Source organism: Pan troglodytes, chromosome 17, assembly GCF_028858775.2.
Source record: "Pan troglodytes isolate AG18354 chromosome 17, NHGRI_mPanTro3-v2.0_pri, whole genome shotgun sequence".
NCBI lineage: Eukaryota > Metazoa > Chordata > Mammalia > Primates > Hominidae > Pan > Pan troglodytes.
In genome coordinates, this window is record NC_072415.2 from 56,669,413 (window position 1) to 56,691,155 (window position 21,743).

The 21,743-nt window shown below is 35.3% G+C and overlaps 1 protein-coding gene across 18 annotated transcripts in view; it reads right to left on the minus strand.

Annotated features, from left to right (window-relative positions):
• Positions 1-21,743, minus strand: part of PIAS2 (protein inhibitor of activated STAT 2) — a 128,293-nt gene that overhangs the window by 29,804 nt on the left and 76,746 nt on the right. For 14 of the 18 annotated variants that reach the window (XR_010152070.1, XR_010152071.1, XR_010152072.1 and 11 more), the window contains 4 exons: positions 17,236-17,396; positions 10,566-10,699; positions 8,804-8,975; positions 1,763-1,902 (listed from right to left, as the gene is read on the minus strand). Coding sequence is in view for 11 of the 18 variants with exons in the window: in XM_016933643.3 (XP_016789132.1) it covers positions 1,763-1,902; positions 8,804-8,975; positions 10,566-10,699; positions 17,236-17,396 (607 nt within the window). In the remaining 7 variants the exon portion in view is untranslated. Of the gene's footprint in view, positions 1-1,762; positions 2,110-8,803; positions 8,976-10,565; positions 10,700-17,235; positions 17,397-21,743 lie in introns of all 18 variants that reach the window. The other 4 variants (XR_010152075.1, XR_010152076.1, XM_054672188.2 and 1 more) reach the window with 2 other exon arrangements.

Genomic DNA, 21,743 nt, shown 5'->3' on the forward strand with positions numbered 1-21,743 from the left:
CAGAATGCTTGCTTATAACACATACTGAGATGACATGCAGACACTCTTCCAACAACCCATGTTACAGCCATAAAAGGCAGTTGGGAATTAAGAATCTCTGAATTTCCATCTTTGTCACCGACATGAATCCTCACCTGTACCTTAGCATCAGACTTTGTATATACTTTACAAATACTTTACAATTTGTGCTAGCTGGGTCTACAAAGAACTTCTTAAAATACCAACTCCCAAATTACATGTGGAGTAACTATATCTAAGAAGCAAAAAATAACTTTAAAAGCCATTTTTTTCAATGGATACTATAAAATGTCTATTCTTTTCCACTAAATTTTATTCACATAATCTAAACAAATTTCAAGTAGCAAAATTATACCGAGCCAATTATCAATTGTTTCAATAACATAAACTTTCACCAACAGGATAAGCATTGTGCTTAAAATAAAGACCTCACTAAGGGGAGAAAAAAAATAAATCATAGGTCAAAATTAACTTCATAAACCTAGAGAAGAAAACTAGTAACAGGAGGAGAGAATTGTATTCCACTAAAAGGGCCTTCGGAGAGAAGGGAAGTCATGAATCTACTGGTTCTAACTTGCTCAAATATAATTGACAGAAATGTCTGCAAAAGCAATAGCTATGGAGAGGGAAGAAGAGTAAAGGAGGGAAGTTTAAATTTTGTAATATGGCCTTGGTTGCAGAAGTCCTGATACTAAGGTAATTCTAGCAACCTTAATATTTTACAGTAGATTCCCCCTTATCCAAGGTTTTGCCTTCTGTGATTGCAGTTACCTGTGGTCAACTGCAGTCAGAAAATATCACATGGAAAATTCCAGAAATAATTCATAAGTTTTAAATTACACACTATTCTGAATAGTCTGATGAAATCTCATGCTGTCCTGGCTCCATCATGCTCCATCCCACCCAGGACATGAACCATTCTTTTGTCCAGTGGCTCCCAGCTTTGTCACTCAGTAGCCATTTAAGTTAACAGATTAACTATCTCAGTACACAGTGCTTCTGTTCAAGTAACCGTTATTTTAACTTAATAATGGCACCAAAGTGCAAGAGTAGTGATGCCAGCATATTGTTATAATTGTTCTATTTTATTATTAGTTATTGCTGTTCATCTCTTACTATGCCTAATTTAAAAATTCAACTTTATCATGAGTATATCTGTATAGAAAAGAACAGTATATAGGGTTCTGTAATATCTGTGGTTTCAGACATTTACTGGGGGTCCTGGAACTTATCCCCCGTGGATAAGGGGAAACTACTGTACATATAAAAGATATCCCAAGTATTAAGCCCCACTCTAGGGAAACAGATGGTAGACCCTATCTTTGTAAGGAGAATAAAATCCACAGCTTGTAGGAAAAATCAGCCCCAAACAACATCAATATATTCCGAAGTTCTGATGAGCTACCAAGAAGAGTATGAGAAAATATTCTCCCTTCACCTGTGAGGTTCTATAATAAAGAAACCAAGAAAAAGTCTCTAAGTACAAATTCTTCAAAAGGGAGAATAAAATCTCTAACATTTCCTATTCTACTATATTTCTTATCACCAGGAATCTATAGATTGCTCTGTAGTTAAAATAACAACTGGATGTGATGTATAAAAACAGATAAGACCTTTACCCAAAGCTTTCAAATTTCCTTAGCACTTCTACTGAAAATTTCAAAACTATACTGGCTTCACAGATTAAGATTAAAAAAAATAAACTTTCATTAAAAAACAAAAGAAACAAAAACACTCCACATACCTGGCAAATCTGATGACATGCTTGATATTGGCGTATGGTGGAATGGTACTGAGTAGTCTGTTAATGAAGGCGGAATAGCAGCAGGATCAACCGAAGTCACACTGGGCACCCTTACAGAAGATGGCTGATACATGAGAACCCTGTTTTAAATAGCACGGGAAATTACAAACAATCTGGCTGTTAGTTCACAGGAGAGAAGAGCTGCACCACTGGGCATTCTCAGTCGTTCGTTCACCAGTTTCAGCACAACTATATGGCAGCTACTCACTACACAGCACTCCACTCTACTCTCCTCTCCCATAATAGTCTTCATTTTAACATGAACATATCTTGGCTCTCAACAGCAGCTGCGACATAAGAGCAAGTTGACATTCAAACACAATGTACAGTGCTGGAGTGAGATATAACACTTTCATCCACAAATAGAAATAGACATCACTTTTATTAATATGTATGTAATATGTATATGGGTATCAGTGATTTTATCTATAAAGAAATTTAAAACTAACATAGAAGATCCCTAAGGTTTGATTTAAATCAGGGAACCTTGAGAAGTGAAGCTACTCACTGTAGCACAATCCAAATTTCTTCAAGTCTAACTTGAATTGTATTAATTATTTGCAATCTTTCCTGGGAATCATCTGAGCAAAATTACCCAATCTTAAAGCCGACCAACTTGATGGCAATAGGCCACAATCAGAAACGAGGATGAGTGTTCAGGATTTAAAATATAATATCCAGAAATAAAAATGCTGGCTACCATGATAGCACCTACCAGGTAGGTGAAATCCTAAGAGAGTTTATGATTTTAAAATTAGCTGTTCATGCTACCAAAAATACAAATTAAACATATGTAATAAATACTTCACAATTGGTATTATATAAAACTGTATATACACTATAGAATTACTTTATAATTTCAAGAAGCAGTATAATTAAACATACTTTTGAAAAAGTTCAAGCTTAAACAGAGATTTTTTTTGCATTCTTCCTATTTAACCTGCATTTTCTCTTAGCCCAGGGTAAACAACTACAACTTCACAAGAAAGACATCCTTGAATGTATGTAGGAAACTGAGCACTGTTACTGGTCTTATGGTTGATGGTGGGAACCATGGTCACAAAGCTAGACTGGGATAACCTCTGGGCATCCTTTCCCTTTCCTGTTATTGCTGATTATTAAATATCAGTAATGAGAAATGATGACAAATTGCATGACATTCTTTGTACTCTGGAAAACTATTTCATAACCTCAATTTAAATGTCAAACCACTTAAATATGGATATCAATACAAATGTGGAAAACAGTCATCTTGAGAGTACATACATTGTTGAGTTGGCAACTATGTTAGTCTCAGAAAAGTGAATAAATAACACAGGTCAGAGTTCAGAAATCTTTGATCAAAAACTGATCCATTTAGGAAGCTTATGACATACAATATGCTTGAGGCAATAACATAAGCCTGGTATTTGAAAATACATTTTCCCGAGGTAGATAAAGACAGAAGGAAGTTATCTTCCAAAAATCAACCACATGTCTGTAGGTTAGAATCTGGAGATTTCTTGGCCTCCAGTGCTACTCGAAGACCTAAAACCACAAGCAGTATGTGAGCAATGTTAGAAAAGGCAGACTCTGGAGGAAAGAGAAGTTGGGAGGAGATAAAATAAGTTATATTGTATCTAAAGCTCATCTTTTTTGGAGGTTTGAAAACAGTGGTCCTCCACAGGGATCAAACGAACAGGACATCATCAAAAGTTTTTCAAATAACATGAGACCACCTCTCACACACAAGAGTTTATATGAGAAACTGGAGGAAGGACACAGTGGGTAAGGAGGAGAGAGAGACTGGGGTATATGTGAGTGCTGGGGAGGGGACTAAAGAAGTGGCTCTGATTATTCTGGCTGTCTCAAAGTATTAGTATCTTATTGTTTTAAAAATGTTAACAGGCAGGCTTTTGAAGACCAAATATATATATAAAGTTTCATTTAATTTAAAAAGTTTCTACTTAAGAGTACATTTAGAGCCAGGCAAGGTGGTTCACACCTGTAATCTCAGGTCTTTGGGAGGCCAAGGCAGGAGGATTGCTTGAGCTGGAAGTTTGAGACCAGACTACGGAACATAGGGAGACCTTGTATCTACAAAAAAAAAAAAAAAAAAAAAAAAAAAGCCACATGTGCTGAAGTATGCCTAAGGTCCTAGCTACTTGGGAGGCTGAGGCTGAGACTGCTTGAGTCCAGGAGGTAGAGGCTGCAGTGAGCCATGAATGCTCCACTTGCACTCTAGCCTAGACAACAAAGCAAGACCTCGTCTCAAAAAAAAGTACATTTAACCTATCGTGGTTTTTTTTTCTCTGCCACTGAAAGAAACTAAAAGACTTTCTGGTACAAGAAAAAGCTAATGAACGTCTTTCTCCCACTCCCCCTTCTCTTCCTTTGCTATTTCACACTGGAGATTTTCTTTTGTTTTGATCCTGATTGCCCTTTCAACTTGAAATAGACTTACACGTAACAACAACAACAGAGCTCCCTTTCCTTCCCTGACCCTTTGACTTACATCTATAAAAGGAGTCAAGTGAATGTACCTACACACCTGTCTGTCACTACAGTAACACCTAATAACTGTACGTGTCCTGTCACTTAGTAACATGAAACTTTAAATGAGTAAATAGCTACTCCTTACTTACGCAACACCAAAAGGTTGACTGTCAAAACATGTGAAATGTGAAAATCCAATGGCGGTACAAATTAGTAAATCAACATCTAAAACCTCAGCAAACATATGAAAAGCTAAACTACTTAGTGTTGGTTAATTCCCATTACCTGAATGTTGCAACTATTAATACAAATTCAACTTTACATAGAATGGCTTAAAGTAGTCATTAGTTAGGATTATCAAATTACATACTGGGAGCAGGTTTTTGTTATCAAAATCTTCACAAAGACCACATTCAGAAACAAAAAGATTCTAAAGCCTATGCAAAAAACAGATATGAGTAACAGATTCCATGAAAAAATGTAAATGGCTATGGATGGTGAAATGATGGATGTAAAAATGTGATGCTATATGTTAATAAAAAGATTTAAAGCTTTTAAAACTTGTTACTGCCTCTTCATAGGATTGGTAAACACACACAGATACGTGTATACATTATGCAAGTGACCATTTATATTTTAAACGTTTGTAACTTTATCCATAATATCACAGCACAAAAGTGAATTGCTAGAATGCTGCTATATAGCAAATATTAGTATTCCGGATTATATGCTGGATCAGAGAATTGCATGAAACTCACATTTGGCTCAGACTTGGATGTCTGAAAATAGGTTGACCATTTCTATTTATAACCCTGAAGTTCACTGTATGCTCCCACTTTATGATTATAAAAGTATAAAAAAGATGCAATTTTGCTACCAATTCTTAATGATTATCAATCTGGAGACATATAGATTTATCCTTATTATGTTTCCTGTCTTTAGAATACCTTCTTATTAAGGCAAAGCAACCACTCATTTTTCAGAAGGGGCATAATATGTAAAATTATCTTTTAATATGGAAAAACATCAGAGGTTTTCTAAATATCTTAAGATTAACATACAAGTTTCTTCTGACAGGCATTATAAGACTGCATTTAAAGACTCCGGTTCGTAAGCAAAGAAAGGGAATAGGACTGCCATCAAAATGGCAATGATTCTCTCTAGGTGAGATATTTTTTGCTTTCTTGTTGGTGCTTTGTAAAATTGTTCATAAGAATAATTTTTACAAAAATAATAATACCTCTTAAAAGATAGTTGCTCACAGGCCAGGCGTGGTGACTTATGCACTTTGTAATCCTAGCACTTTGGCAGGCCAAGACAGGTGGATGGCTTGAGCTCAGGAGTTCGAGACCAGCCTGTGCAACATGGTAAAACCCCATGTTTACAAAAAAAAAAAAAAAACACAAAAAAATTAGCTGGGGGTGGTAGTTCCAGCTACTTGGAGAGCTGAGGCAGGAGGATCGTTTCAACCCAGGAGGTCAAGACTGCAGTGAGCCGCGATCACACCACGGAATTCTAGCCTGGGTCACAAACTGAGACCCTGTCTCAAAAAATTAAAAAAAAAAAAAAATAGTTGCTCACATAATTTCGGGGCTGTAAATTAGAGTAAGTTTTCCTGATTTCTCATTCTCTGTTCTTTCTCATTTGCTTACTATCTTTGATGGCCAAGAAATCCTATGATAAACTTACACAGCACAGGAAAACCATAAAAACTCTAGATGCTGAACTACAAGAAAGGATATGAAAAGGACAACCAAGAACAAAGTCACAAAAGTCTAAGAGTAGGAGGGGATCACAGAGATGATATAACTACAGCATGAGCCTCCACTATGACACTGTGACAGGTGGCAGACACTCTAACACAGAAAATACGATTTTGGGACAAAAGATTAAATTTCCTAGTATTCAGAAAGCTCCAATATAAAGTTTATCCATGTATCTTTAGTCCACTGGACCTAAATCTGGTAATAAAGAACAAACTTAATCCAGCTAGTCATCGTCTCCCTTTTAAGAACTACAAGGTGGGTATCAAATAATCTCTTCTCCTAGTTTAACAGCTTCAGTCCTTAAGATCCACTCATCCATCTTGCTCCAGATTCCACTATTCACCTTCCCGTTCCCCTGCTCTGGCCATACTCATTTGTTAATACCATTCTTGATGATCAGCACTGACTGAAATGCTCTGAGAGTCATATAGCCTAAAATGGAACAAAACTGGCATGGTATGGATCCTGGACACTATGCTTATTTTATTAATGCTAAGAACAAATTGATTTCAGTGGTGAACTCTTCAAACCATTAACTGAAACCTGACATTTGAAAGAGTTTCTATCAGAAATGGCAATTAATTTACTGAAGGCCTTTCCAACATCCATGAAGATGACTACAAAGTTGTCCTTATGACAAGATCCATCTTATCAATGTATTTCCTAATATTAAAGCACTCCTGGGATAAACTCTAGTTGGTCACAGATGTCATTTTAATATATAATTAAATGATTTCCTAAGACTGAATTCAGAATTTTCATTTATCTTTCTATGTGAGTCTGTTTCTTCAGAGTTCTTCCGTGTATTAATGTGTATGTATGTCTAGGTTGGGTGTTAAGGGCTACATCAGCTTCATGGAACGAACTAGGTAGCTGCGCTTTATACAGATTTTTAAAATAAACTTTCATGTGTTGCTGGTTTAGTCACAAATTTCTATCTTATACTTACCAATGTTAGTTTTTGTTTTCTTTTCAGCCTAAATGAGGAACCTTAACATTTATCTCTATAGTAGCTGATCACAGATGTAAACTATCCTTATTCCTCTGCATACTGAGGTCATTTCAGATTTTGTCGCCCACTGTGTATGTGCCATCCCTCCTGTTTCATGGACTTATCAAACATAGATAAAAATGTAGTAAAGGACAGAGGGTAGACCCTTGTGGCATGCCACCAGAGACATGCTCCAAGATCACAACAACTCATGAGTCAGCATCACTAGGCATGACCTCTCAACCTGGCATGAATTCAGCCAACTACAGTACTTGCAACTCATGTTTTTCCACTATATTCTAAAGCGTATCATTACAGAGTAAAATCCAGAAACATCACATCTAAGCATTCATTCCCCTTCAAGATACATTTTGAACGTAACCATTTCAAAATTATAACTTCATTTTCTGTTTATCATTTAAATTACAGATGTACCAACCAATTTGTCTCAAAGGAGCAATAAATGATTGGCACACCAGGAAAAAATCCACTTGAAATACTTCCTCATTTTGTTCCACACACACAAAAACCCCACCTCATTCTAATTAAATGGGTAGAAGTAAATATATGCCTTTAATATATGTGTAAATTATATCTGGAAATGTAAGTATTTTAACAGCAAAGAAGGCAGCTGAAAAGGTTTAATTCTTAAAATTATAAAAATAAACAATGTTGCAAAACGAGACATTTTATATAAAATGTCTAAACAGGCATTATAGAGACAAAAAAACGATTGCCTAGATTTGGGGTGTAAATAGGAATAAACTACAAAAGAACATGAAGAAAGTTTTTTGGGTGTTGAAAATATTCTACTACTGAATCATGGTGATGATTGCACAGCTCTATGTATTTACTAAAATCGCTGAACTGTGCAATTATATACTTAAGATGGGTACATTTTATGCTATGTAAATTATAACTCAGTAAAGCCATTAGACAACCAAGTGGACCAAGAGGCCAAAAAGATGACACTAGCAAACCCAAGTTTGAAAGAATGTGTTCATAGACAGCCAGGAGAACTCTCCTGTTATCTCCTTTTATGGTTCAAAACCTCTCTGAAAAAGCAACTATTGTTAAATACCCAAACCTGATTTTTAATGCAGGTCAGTAATGCCTTCTGCCAGATAACTTACAGAGAATCCACGCTAAAATTCTGGTAGAATGCCATCCTACCCACCTATATTTTGCCCTGGAGAGGGTGAGAAGGGAAAGGAATCAATTTTTATTGGGAAATTACCACACGCCTGACACCGAGGCTTTCTTTCATCTCATTAAAACCTGAAAATGATCCTGTAATATAGGCGTTATTTAGCTCCATTTAACAGAACACAAAAAAGAGGCTCAATCAAATTAAGTATTTCATCTAAGATCACAGAACAAGTAAGCGATGGTGTGCCAAAATTGGAATCCATACTTGTCAGATTCCCAGTTCCACACTCCATTACACCAGACTTTCTCATCTGGTCTAAGATGCCAAATTTCCTTACAAACAGGTTCAAGAAAATAACAAAAAGTCTCAGGTAGGAAATAAATACCTCACACGCTCACTTTCCAAAGATGTAAATATTTTCTCCATCAAAATTTGCTTCCTATAAACAATGTGCTTACTCGAAAATATTTCAACTCAACAAAGGCAAATTAAAATAGCCTTCTACAGTTATGCCATTTCCCAAAGAGACATTTATAAATCTATCCAAGAGCAATTAGTTGCAAGGGTAATGAACAATAGTGAACTATAAATTAACAAACCCTTTGGTTGGGCTGCTTTGTGTTTCTGACATAAAGATGCATTTCCTTTTGGCAGGAGGGTCTTCCTCTTCGTCAGAAGAGCTTTCTATTGTAAGATCAATAACATCTACTTTCTTCTTGCTTGCCTCACTGGCTACAGTCACTGAACAAGGCTTACTGAGGACGCTTGAACCTGCATGTAAAGAAACAAAAGGAAAAAAAAATTAAAGGTATAACACAAATAAACTCTAGTGGTAGAGTCTAGTATATTCAGTATAGTATGTTCCTGACAACATATAGCCAGTGAAGCCACATACTCCAACCCATGGACAAATACCAACTCCCTAACTCCAGACCTGTCTGTAAAATGGTTGTTCACCTAGGGAGACAGGTGAGCACTATTCCTTGACAGATGGTTAGAAGTCTCATTCAGACAGAATGTTCTTAGTTATGCCTCCAATACCACTGAAGGATTTGTGCAGCTCCTACTGCTCATCCTGTCTCTGCAGGTCAGCAATCGTTTTACAGAAAGACACGCAGAGTTAGGGAACTGGTCTCAGGTCATGGGACAAGAATGGGTGAGTTCACCAGCTATGTATTCTCACACACATGTGGCACAGTTAGCTCAGAACCAGATATTTCCATTCTAGCAATTATGCTTATATCAAAGAAAGTACAGACTTTTCACCATAAGCCAGAACTTGATAAAAACTTTCATCTTGATTAAGTTGAAAAAAACCCAAACCTCTCAATTAAGTTACTAAGACATTTAAACTTTTCTTATGAATTATCTGCTAATCACGTAGGTTCTTTCTACCCACAAAGACAGTCTCACATACCATATTTGTTAACTCACATTTTCACAGAAAAATATGTTATTATCTGTAATGTATTTAGTTAAAAATGAATGACAGCTGATAATGGAAAAGCAACAGAAACTTATCAACTAAATCACTCCCCATTTTTCTGAAAGATGAGAGAAACCTTGGTCACTGCACTCAGGTTTAGTGTCAATCGCAGAGGAATAATTAATAATGGCATAAATCCTTTATTTTTTCCCCTTTCTTCTTACTCCATTCATTACATTGTTTGTTAGAACTTCAAATGTAATCAGAACAAAACTGAAATGCAGTGAGTAGACTGTTAGATAAAAAGAAACTCTAAGTTCACGTGTGGGTTTCAATGAGACTGTTAGATAAAAAGAAACTCTTAAGTTCACCTGTGCGTTTCAATTACTCCAAATGCCCTCAGTTTCCCTACTTAGTGTGGATGGATGCAGGCAGTTGATGGATGAGTATACATTCTAGGTAATCAAGGCAATGTTAAAATTCTTCCCCACAAAGAAATGGAAGGTAACAATTTGTTTACTTTCTGAGCAACTAACCTGTGACCATCCCCAAACCACCAAGGCCATTAACCAATGATGCAGCCTCTCTAACCTCACCTCCACCTAGGGTTCCACCTACAGATACTCTAAGAACAATTCTGAAAAACTGTCCATATAAATTCATTTGTGACTTTTTGTTTTGTAATAAACATCATATTTTAAAATGATTTTAGATGAATGTTTCCTTTATTCTACACAGGAAAAATATACTATGAAATAGCTGATAAGATGGTATAAACTTTAGCACATTCCTTCAGGAAAGAATAAAAATCATTTGGGGGAAAACTACATATAATCAAAAGACTGAATTCCAAACATATAGTTCTAGGGGCCAAGATTAATGATAATGTTGCACGAGTCTCACTGCTTTACTCTCTGCTGCTGTTCTACACATACTTTCTATTTTTGTACACGGTTGGCTGGATACTTTCATAGCTTCTTTCTTCGGTCTCATTGGACACCAAGAACCATCTTCTTGGAATTTGATCTCATCTACATCAGAACAGTCATTGAGAATTTCCATAAAAAGCCTAAAAAACAATTAAGAAGTACATACATGTGATCAACAGCTTTGCCTAAAGGTGAAATAAGAAAGTAATACACATTACCTTGAAAACATAAGTAATGCTAGCTGACCCCCTTTTCTTTTGGTATTGCAATACTTTATACTTTACAACAATTATTACACTCCCTTTGTCCTATGTTTTAAATCTGTAACAGGCAACATAATAGTTAAGTAACTTACTGAGCATCACCTGTGTAACTCAATGAGTATAAATGGCTAGAGAGAAGTAGATACCTGGAGCCTCCTAGCTGAGGCTGGCAGTAAGAACAACCTCTAACACAGCACAAAAAACAAACATCAGCAGACAAAGGTTACTATACAGTAAAATAATTTATAAACTTTAACTACGAGAAAAAAGGATAATGGGGTAGGGGAAGGAGGGAAGAAAAGAGAAATAAAAGAAGTCTCAATAAATTTAAAATAAGCAAAGTGTATTTGAATTAAGTTCAAATTAAGTCCGTACCAGAAAAACCTGAAAACTTGGAAACTAAACAAATACTTGGAAACTAAACAAAAGAAACATGAGTCAAAGATAAAAATAAGATTTTAAACTGAATGAAAATAAAAATGTAATAAAATTTGTGGACTGTATTATTTAAATACTGAAGTAGTATTTAAAGGAAAATTTATAGCATTAATCTTCCCTAATTAGAAAATAAAGTCTCAAATCAGTAACTTTATGAAACTAGAAAAAAAAGCAAATTATAGTAAAAGAAAAGAGAAATAACAAAGAACAAAACAAACAAATAGAAAAAAAGAAAAACAGAAAAATCAGCTTCTAGTCAAACTTATTTACACTCACTCCAAAAGAAACAGATAATCTAAGAAGCCCTATGTCTATTAAATAAGTTGGATCTGTAGTTAAAAACTTTACCACAAAGAAAATCCTAGGCCCAATGTCTTCTCTAGGGAATTCTACCAAATATTTGAGGAGAAATAATACCACTACTTCCAACTCATTGTACAAGGTCAGCATTACTCTGATAATAAAACCAGGCAGGCATTGCAACAAAACTAAATACCCAACATTCCCCATGAACTTTGCAAAACAAATCCAACAACAAATATACACAGGATAACAAATCATGACCAAATGGGGTTCATTCCCACAATACAAGATTAGTTTAATATCCAAAAGTCAATCAACATAATTCACCGTATTACCAGACTAGTCAATGCAAGGCGGCAGGAAAACAAAAGGCAACCACGTTAGAAAGAAGAAGTAAAACTGTCTCTATTTAAAAAACATTACTGACTATATAGAAAATCCTATGTAATCTATAATAAAGCTACTAGAACTACTAAGGGATGGGAATAACATATGTTGATATGACAGCAATATACAAAGGTCAACTATATTTCTATATATTAGCCATAATCACAAAAATTTTTAAAATACCACCGAGATATGAAATATTTAGGAATAAACTTGACAAGAGATGTACAAGACACATTGAAAACTACAAAACACTGTTGAGACAAATAAACAGAAAGATACATCCTGTTCATAAATCAGAAGACTCAATATTGTTATGTCACCAAAGACTTATCTACAGAGTCAATGAAAAACAAATCAAAATCCCAGCAGGTTTTTTCCCCTAATTGATAAGCTGATTCCAAAATCTGTATGAAAATGCAAAGAATCTACAATAGCCAAGATAATTTTGAAAAAGAAGAACAAAGTTGGAAGAGTCACACTACCTGACTTCCAGCGAATGCAGTACTGACATAACTAGACAAATAAATCAATAGAACAGTTCAGAGATCACACATATAGTCAATTAATTTTTGTAAAAGGTGCAAAAGCAATTCAATGAGGAAAAACAAATCTTAACAAATGATGGTGCAGCAATCACATGGCCATATACCAAACAAAAACAAAACCCCTGTTCTTTATCTTACACCATACATAAAAATTAACTTGATAGAAATAATAAACCTAAGTGTAAAAGTAAATTATAAAACTTCTACAGGAAGCTCAGAAAAAATATTTGTGACCTTGAGTTAGGGAAAATGTCTTAAAATAATACCAAAAGCACAATCTTTCATAAAAGAAAAACTTGGTAAACCAGCCTTCATTCAAAGTAGACACTTCTGCTATTTGACATACACTGTTAAAAGACTGAAAAGATAAAATGATAGAAAACATTTAAAAATCATATACCTGGTAAGACGTTTGTATCCAGTATACATAAGAACCACCAACATTCAATGACATGAAAACAAAACCCAATTAAAAAGTGGGCAAAAGGCCGGGCACGGTGGCTCATGCCTGTAATCCCAGCACTTTGGGATGCTGAGGCGGGTGGATCACGAGGTCGGGAGTTCGAGACCAGCCTGACCAACATGGTGAAACCCTGTCTCTACTAAAAATACAAAAATTAGCCAGGCGTGGTGGTGCACACCTGTAGTCCCAGCTACTTGGGAGGCTGAGGCAGGAGAATTGCTTGAACCCAGGAGGTGGAAGGTTGCACTGAGCTGAGATCATGCCACTGCACTCCAGCCTGGGCGACAGAGCGAAACTCCATCTCAAAACAAACAAACAAACAAACAAACAAACAAACAAACAAACAAAAAAAAGGGGGCAAAAGTTTGGTCACTTCACCAAAGAAACGTACAGATGGAGAATAAATACGCAAAAAGATGCTCAAAACAATTAGTAATAAGGAAAATGCAAATTAAACCCACAATGGAGTACCACTATATACCACTAGTATGATCTAAAATTAAAAAGATTAACTGGCCGGATGTGGTGACTCATGCCTGTAATCCCAGCACTTTGGGAGGCTGAGGTGGGTGGATCACCTGAGGTCAGGAGTTGGAGACCAGCCTGGCCACTATGGCAAAACCCCATCTCTACTAAAGACACAAAAAATTAGCCAAGCGTGGTGGTGGGTGCCTGTAATCCCAGCTACTGGGGAGGCTGAGGCAGGAGAATCGCTTGAACCTGGGGGGTGGGGGCTGCAGTGAGCCAAGATGGTGCCATTGCACTCCAGCCTGGGCAACAGAGCAAGCCTCTGTCTCCAAAAAAAAAAAAAAAAAAAAAAAAGATAAGCCATACCAAATGTTAATGAGAATGAGGAACAATCAAAACTCTCCATATACTGCTGGTGGAAATATAATATAAAATAGTACAACCGCTTTGGAAAACAGTTTGACAGTTTCTTGCAGTTAAGCACACACCTGGCATGTGACCAGGCATTCTACTCCTAAGTATTTACCCAAGATAAATGAAAACAGTCCACACAAAGACTTGGGCATGAATGTTCACAGTAGCTTTATTTCCAACAGCCCCAAAACAGAAAAAACCCATCAACGCATGAAATGACAAACTGGGTTAGAATGCAACTCAGCAATAAAAATGAACTATTGGTATATGTAACATAAATGTATCTCAAACAGTATGTTGAGTAAAAGAAGTTAGACAAAGGAAGCACATAGTTTATGATTCCATTCATATAAAAGTCTAGAAAATCCAAACTAATCTATAGAAACAGAAAGCATATCAGTGTTTGCTTGAGGACTGAGAGGGAGAGATTAAAAACATACATGAGAAAACTTTAGGTGTGATGGGTGTGTTCATTATCTTGACTGGGATAATGATTTCATAGGTATATAATAAGTCAAAATTTATCAAATTGTACATTTTACATGAGTAGTTCTTATGCCAAAAACGCCTACTTCATAAGAGGTTTATTTTTCTCAATTATACTGAAAATTCAGCATAATGTAAATCAAAACCCAAAAAGGTTCTGTGTAATTTGAGAATCCTTTTATTCAAGTGAACATGGCAGAATGTATTGTGACACTAGTCAAAAAAATTCTGAAAAGAAATGGCCTAAGAAATACTACCACATAATAGAAATCTAATAATTAAAATAGTTTTATTGGCCCAGTAATACTTTGATCAATGGAACAAATAGCAGTTCAGAAGTTAACACTAGTATTTACAAGAAATGTATTAGATAATGCAAGTAGTATCTCAGATCTGTGGGAGAGATTATTCAAGTAAATGTGGTTGAGAATAATCTGGGTGCTAGGGTGAGGTGATCCCTACCTTAATGGGATCACCTATTCCCTACTGTAAAGTTCCTTCCTCATCCCCGATTTTCCTCCCACAGTGTCATTCCTTACCTTCACAGCACTTTACACTTAATATACTTTTTTTTTTTTACCATCTCCCATACTAGAAGTGCCCTGCTCACCATTTTTAGACCTAGTATCTGACACATGATAGGTATTTAGTAAGTACTGTGTTGAATGAATTCATGAAGCAATGTATGACGGAACAACTGCACAACTGGAAAAAGGAATCACAAATGTGCCTGATGAAAACAAGCAAGTGCTCATATAAAATCTCTACAACTTTCTAAACACTTTCAAGGAAGACATTCAAAAAGGAAAAGACAAGACTTGATTAAAAAAAATGTAAACCTTCTGAATGGAGAACAAAGGTCACAATAAATACAAATAAAAGGCAAACTGGGAAAATACATTTGGCACATGTGGACAGAGAAATTAATATCCTCAATCTATAATGACTATGTATAGGCCAGTAAGAAAAAGATGAGCAAGCCCATAGCAAAATCTTTTTTAAAAAAGGAATGTTAAGAGGCAATTTGTAAAAGATATTATAATGACCAATATATGGAATTAAAGAAATATCTGATAACTCCTATAATACAAAAATTAAAAATCAAAATAGCTATCTTTTCAATTAGGAAATTAGTAGACATTTTTATTTGTTGTTCCATTTTGTTTTGTTTACTTTTGAAACAGAGTCTTTCTCCGTCACCCGGGTTGGAGTGCAATGAATGGCATGACCATTGCTCACTGCGGCCTCAAACTCCTGGTCTCAGACAATCATCCTGCCTTGGCTTTCCAAAGTGCTGGGATGACAGGTGTGAGCCACCACACCCAAGAGTAGACATTTTTAAAGTAAGTTTTAATACGTAAGGCTGCTAAGAGGGCTGAGAAGTGGACGATGTTATGCCTGTTGGCATGAGAGTGAAATGATTTACTAGAAGGGAAAAATAGCTTACTCCTCCTGGGAGGCATCTTAATAATAAATAGTAAAAGTCTTACATTCCCTTTGAGTATTTCTATTTCTAAGAACTTGAAGAAAACTCCACAGACATACACAAAATGCCACCTTCAAAAATGCTAACATCACAGGGCAATTTTAAATTGAAAAAGTAGAAACAAATATGGAATATCAAGAATTTAGTAAACACATCACAAAATATTAATGTACAAAGGGGCATGACATATGTAACTCTCAAATGGTTCAAAAGAATTCTAAAAACGGTAATAATCATCTCTCTCTACATTCACAAATGCACACACCAAAAATGGGTATATGCACACATATTAAGGGAGAAAGTGATAAAACAACTGTGATAGAATGTTAACAACTGAAGCATCTGGGTCATAGTTACATGGGAGGTTCTTTGTGCTACTGTTCCAACTCCTCTGTAGGTTTAAAATTTTTTCAAAATAAGCTAAAAATAAAAATTCAGCAAAGGAAAAGTTCAGAAAGGAACATTAAAGTCCCATTCACTCTTCATTCCCCATTCCTCTCCACAGATAATACTCTTGTAAAACTTTTGTTGTTTATTTTAGAGATGCAACTCACTATGTTGCCCAAGCTCACCTTGAACTCCTGGGCTCAAGTGATCCTCCCACCTCACTTTCCTGTGTAGCTAGGACTACAGGCATGTACCACAGTGCCTGGCTTAAAACATTTTCAAGTTGTACAAGTATCTTTAAAAATCTAGGATACTTTTCACTATATATTGAGTAAAAATCATATGTATATGTTAATATAAATCATTACATAAAGTATCATTTCAGTCTTTTTTAATGTCAATAACAAAGTCATCACCATAGGATGGTACTGCTAATTTTATTTTCATCTTTTCAGTAACTGTATTTTCTAAATCTTACATGGTACATGGATGACGTGCAATTTTTAAAAAAGTATTATTTGAAACAAGATACTAAAAATTAGTTCATGTCATTTTCCAAATTCTGACATGCAATATAATATGAGAGATGATGCTTAAAGTTTGGACTCCAGAGTCAGAAATACCTGGGCACGAATTCCAGTTTTGAACTTAAGAGCTATGTCTGTATCTACCCTATCACTTCCTCTGGTTTTTGCATAGACCCTAATTGCTACTTCAAGAAATTCTAGGTAAGCAAAATGACATCACAAAGCAAACTTTTCCCTCTTTCCTGTGGGCTTTATAAAATATAATCTTGGAAAGCAAAAACATTGCCCTCAACGTAAATCATATTAGAGAGATAAAAATGCCACTAACCACAGTTTAAAAAATAAGATTGAGTATAATTAGGTATAAGACGGAAAACATACAAACATCTGGATTTATGCTAGAGTAGAATTTATTTAGAATTTAGTTCAGTAAGTTGTAGTGAACAAAGGCATTGCCAATAGCTGTTGTATTAGTCCACATCAGCTGTTAAAAGGGATATACTTACCCATCTAATATTAGGCTTTCATAGGCAGCTTTTTTGTCACACACAGGACAAATCCAGGTGGGCTTCTTCTCATTCATTTGTAGATAAAGGGCAGCATCAAAACACTGCAGATGTGTACAAGTCACTGCACGGCATGGGATTGTCAGCCTCATTTTTCCTAACTACAGGACAGGAAACACAAGGAAAACTATTTCAGAAAGGAGAATGAGCTCAGAGGGAACATGGTCAGTTGTAAAAGTCGGAAGATGTCATACAAGAAGATGATAAAAATGAAATAGAAATCCAAATCAGAATGTATTCCCAAGAAGATTACAATATATTTTTATTCATTGACTGCCCTATGATTTTTGAAAAACCATTTCACTTTTTCAAAACAGGTTAACATGTAAATCCAGATTCATATACATTGAAAGTATGACTCCTTCTTACCTGGTCCCCAGTTTCCCTATTTAGAGAACCACTGTTATCCATCTCTTGCATGTCCTTTCACAGATGTTCTAAGCATAAACCAAGTGTGTATTTAAAGAAATATTTTCCCAGGAATGATAGTATACAATACACACTGTTTTCCAACTCACTTCTGTCATATAACTTGGTGACTACTGCACACAAATCGGTATATAAAAAGCTACCATTATATGAAGGTATCATAATTTATTTAATCAGTACACTAATGACTGACATTTAAATTGTTCCCAATCTTTTATCACTACAAACAATGCTGTAATGAACATTTCTAAGATTTTTATATTTATAATATTTATAATTCCTAGAAGTATAACTTTTGGGTGGAAAGAAAAGTACATTTGTAATTTTTGTCACATTAACACACTATCTTCCACAAAAAGTACCTATTGGGTTATGCATACATGTGTATTAACATGCTTTGTTCCACTCAACCTTTTCAATATAATGTTATTAAATTCTTCGGTCTCTGCCAATCTGGAAGGTGACAAATATCCCATTACAGTTGTGAACTACATTCCTCTTATTTTAAGTGGTAGTTGAGCCTCTTCTTTTACTTCTAAGAGTCACTTGTGTTTCTAAGAACTTTCTACCTATAACCTTTTCTCATTTCCCATTTGGTTATTAATCTTTTGTTATCTATTTATAGGCACTCTTTATATAAGAAATCATGTGTGTAATATGAACTGCAAATATATTTTTCATTTATGTTATTTATAGGCACTCTTTATATAAGAAATTTTGTGTAATATGAACTGCAAATATATTTTTCATTTATGAAAATTTGTTTTTATATAATCAACTGTGTCAATTTTTCAACATACTTTTGATTAACTTTAGTGCTGTTAAATTCTTATTCCAACTAGTAGTGGTCCACTGGCACCAAGACGTACACAACACTCAGATTTGATCAGACCAGGTTTTCCTACATAATCCTTCAAACCTCCCCATATATTTCCTTTACAGAAAATATCACTGTTTATAACCAGTCCTGCTATTTTGATTGAAAATTTGTTTCTCCCACTAGATCTTATGCTCCAAAAAGACGGTCTAGATCTCTGCTCACCACTGAATCCTACTGTCCTAGCACAATACTAGCTGACAGTATGTGCTCAGTATTTGTTGACCAGATAGGAGAATGAATGGAGATGGACTGGAAATGGGGAAAAGAACAAACAGGAAATGAAGAAGACGGACCTATTTTTATGCTATAAAGTTTGAAAGAATTCATGGCAAAATTAAAACATTCTTAGCTCTGCCTGGGAGGTAGGCTTTTTAGGATGTTCTTTTTCTTTTGGTTCATCTGTAATTTCTAATTCCTCTAAAATGAACACCTGGTAATGTGGTAATTTAAAAAGAAAATAATTTAGCTGAATCATCAACACAGAAGTAATGTTTATATAGTTCCACCTACGTGCAAGGTACAGTGTTGACTACTTCACATTACTCTCAAAAACACTTTCACAATTACATAACAATTATACTAAAAGGATGGTATTATTACCATCCCCATGTTATAAATAAGGAAACTAAGGCACAAAGAAGCTAAGTAACCTAACGTTACAAAGTTAGAAAATGGCAGAGCAGGTCTGACCTGGGAAGCTCCAGCCCTGCAGAGTCCACTCTCTCACTGCTATACTGCCTCTATCTAAGTGTCTAACCAGAGTTCTAAAAGGGAGCCTCGAAATTACTGTGATTCGATCAAGGTATGCGGCACGATATAACTCATCACTTAGAACAGAAAAAGGTCAGAATAAAACCTGGGGCAGCTTCTCTTCTTATGATACATCTTTCTATATTTTTCCTGCCTTTAAAAACAAATTATTTCTTAAACAGAATCTTACAGTATGCCCAAGGCTTTTATATAAATCTCATAAAATCTTCATAACTCTATGACTCCAGAAAAGCTGGTATCTACATTTCTATTTCTGCAATGAAGATGCTGAAGCTACAAGAGGTTAAAACCACACACTCACTGAGACACAGCTGATGGAGCTATATCACAAATCCAAATGGTCCTCACATCCCAGAGACATGCCAGTTTTATAACATTACAAATGGTGTTAGTTTTTTAATTTAATTACCCACCTTTTCCTCTTTTGCTAAGTTTTTGTTCTATTAAAAATGAACGTTGACTAAATACCTATTCAGCACCCAATGAGATAACTGGTTTCTTATATCCTTTCAATTATAAAATGAATAATTTTAATAGATTTTCATATTATCCTTTTTAAAAATCATGTTATTCTTTTTAAGTAGTACCAACATAAATATTGGCTGGTTATTTAGAAATTTTCCACCATTGTAAGTGAGTTGGCTTTTTTACACAATCACTGTGTGGAAACAACTCAATCACTAAACTCATTATTAAATTACACTATACCTATTCAACAAAATGCCCACAATGATTAAAATAAGATCAATCTACACATACTAATATACTTAAGATACACTGTTAATTAAAAAACAGCAAGCCATAGGACAGTATATATACTTTCCAATAAACATACATATAATTATATAGAGAATTAAATCTGGAAAAATCTATCATGCTACTAGTAATGTTACTTCTGAATAACAGACCTTGTGAATTTAAAATGATCATTTTTACTTTTTGGTTCTATTTGAATAATCTGTAAGTACCTATTTGTCAATTTTTATAATTTTTTCTTTAAAATAACGTTCTAACTCAGCCTACCACGGTTTTTACAGTTATCAGTTCTCATTTGGTTTCAAAACCCCTTTAGACTCTTAAAGATTAAGACCTAGGCCAGGCACAGTGGCTCCCAGCACTTTGGGAGACCGAGGAGGGTGGATCACCTGAGGTCAGAAGTTCGACACCAGCCCAGCCAACATGGTGAAACCCAATCTCTACTAAAAATACAAAAATTAGCTGGGTGTGGTGGTGGGCACCTGTAATCCCAGCTACTCGGGAGACTGAGGCAGGAGAATCGCTTGAACCTGGGAGGCAGAGGTTGCAGTAAGCCGAGATCATACCACTGCACTCCAGCCTGGGTGACAAGAGCAAAACTCTGTCAAAAAAAAAAAAAAAAAAAAAAAAAAATGCCGGGCACAGTGGCTCACACGTGTAATCCCAGCATTTTGGGAAGCCGAGGCGGGGGAATCACGAGGTCAAAAGTTCGAGACCAGCCTGACCAACATGGTGAAACCCCGTCTCTACTAAGAATATAAAAATTAGCCGAGCATGATGGCAGGTGCCTGTAATCCCAACTACTTGGGAGGCTGAGGCAGGAGAATTGCTTAAACCCAGGAGGCAGAAGTTGCAGTGAGCTGAGATTGTGCCACTGCACTTCAGCCTGGATGACAGAGCAAGACTCTATCTCAAAAAGAAAGAAAAAGAAAAAGAAAAAAAAAATTAAGACCTCAAAAGACATTTTATGTATGTGGGCTATAGTTATCAATATTTGTATATTAGAAATTAAAACATATTTTTAAAAGACAAGAGTACACAAGCACACATTCCATTAGCCATCAGAGCAATGACATCATCATCATCTATTGGGTAACCCACGTTAAACATCACTTTACGCTCCTAAGAGAAAAAGAACACAAAATGCCAAAATTGTGTGTCCATATTATTATAAAAAGTTTTAACTTTGTAGTTCTTTTCAAAGAGTGTCAGGGACCTTCAGGTATCCATGGGCCACATTTTGCAAACTGCTGTTTAGGGATTGTTTTTGTCGTTTTCTTCTATGCTGTTTCCATCTCTCCTGTCACAGCCTTAAAATTTCCACAGCATACAGAAACGAGAATATCCAGGACTATAAAAGTTGCTGACCCTAAATTTAATTCTACTCTAGTGGTCTTATAAGAACTAATGAGCATTTCCTAAGAAGGAATTTGTTACCAGCTAGCAAAATTTTATCAATTGCCTAGTGACTATGGCATGTTATTAAAAAGGACCTGAATGTGCCACCAAAATAAATTCTAATTCTAATTTAATCAGATGATGATGCTTTTTTGAAATTTATTATTTTTATGAATGGTTATCTAAGTAATGCAACACTTTTTTCCTATAAAAT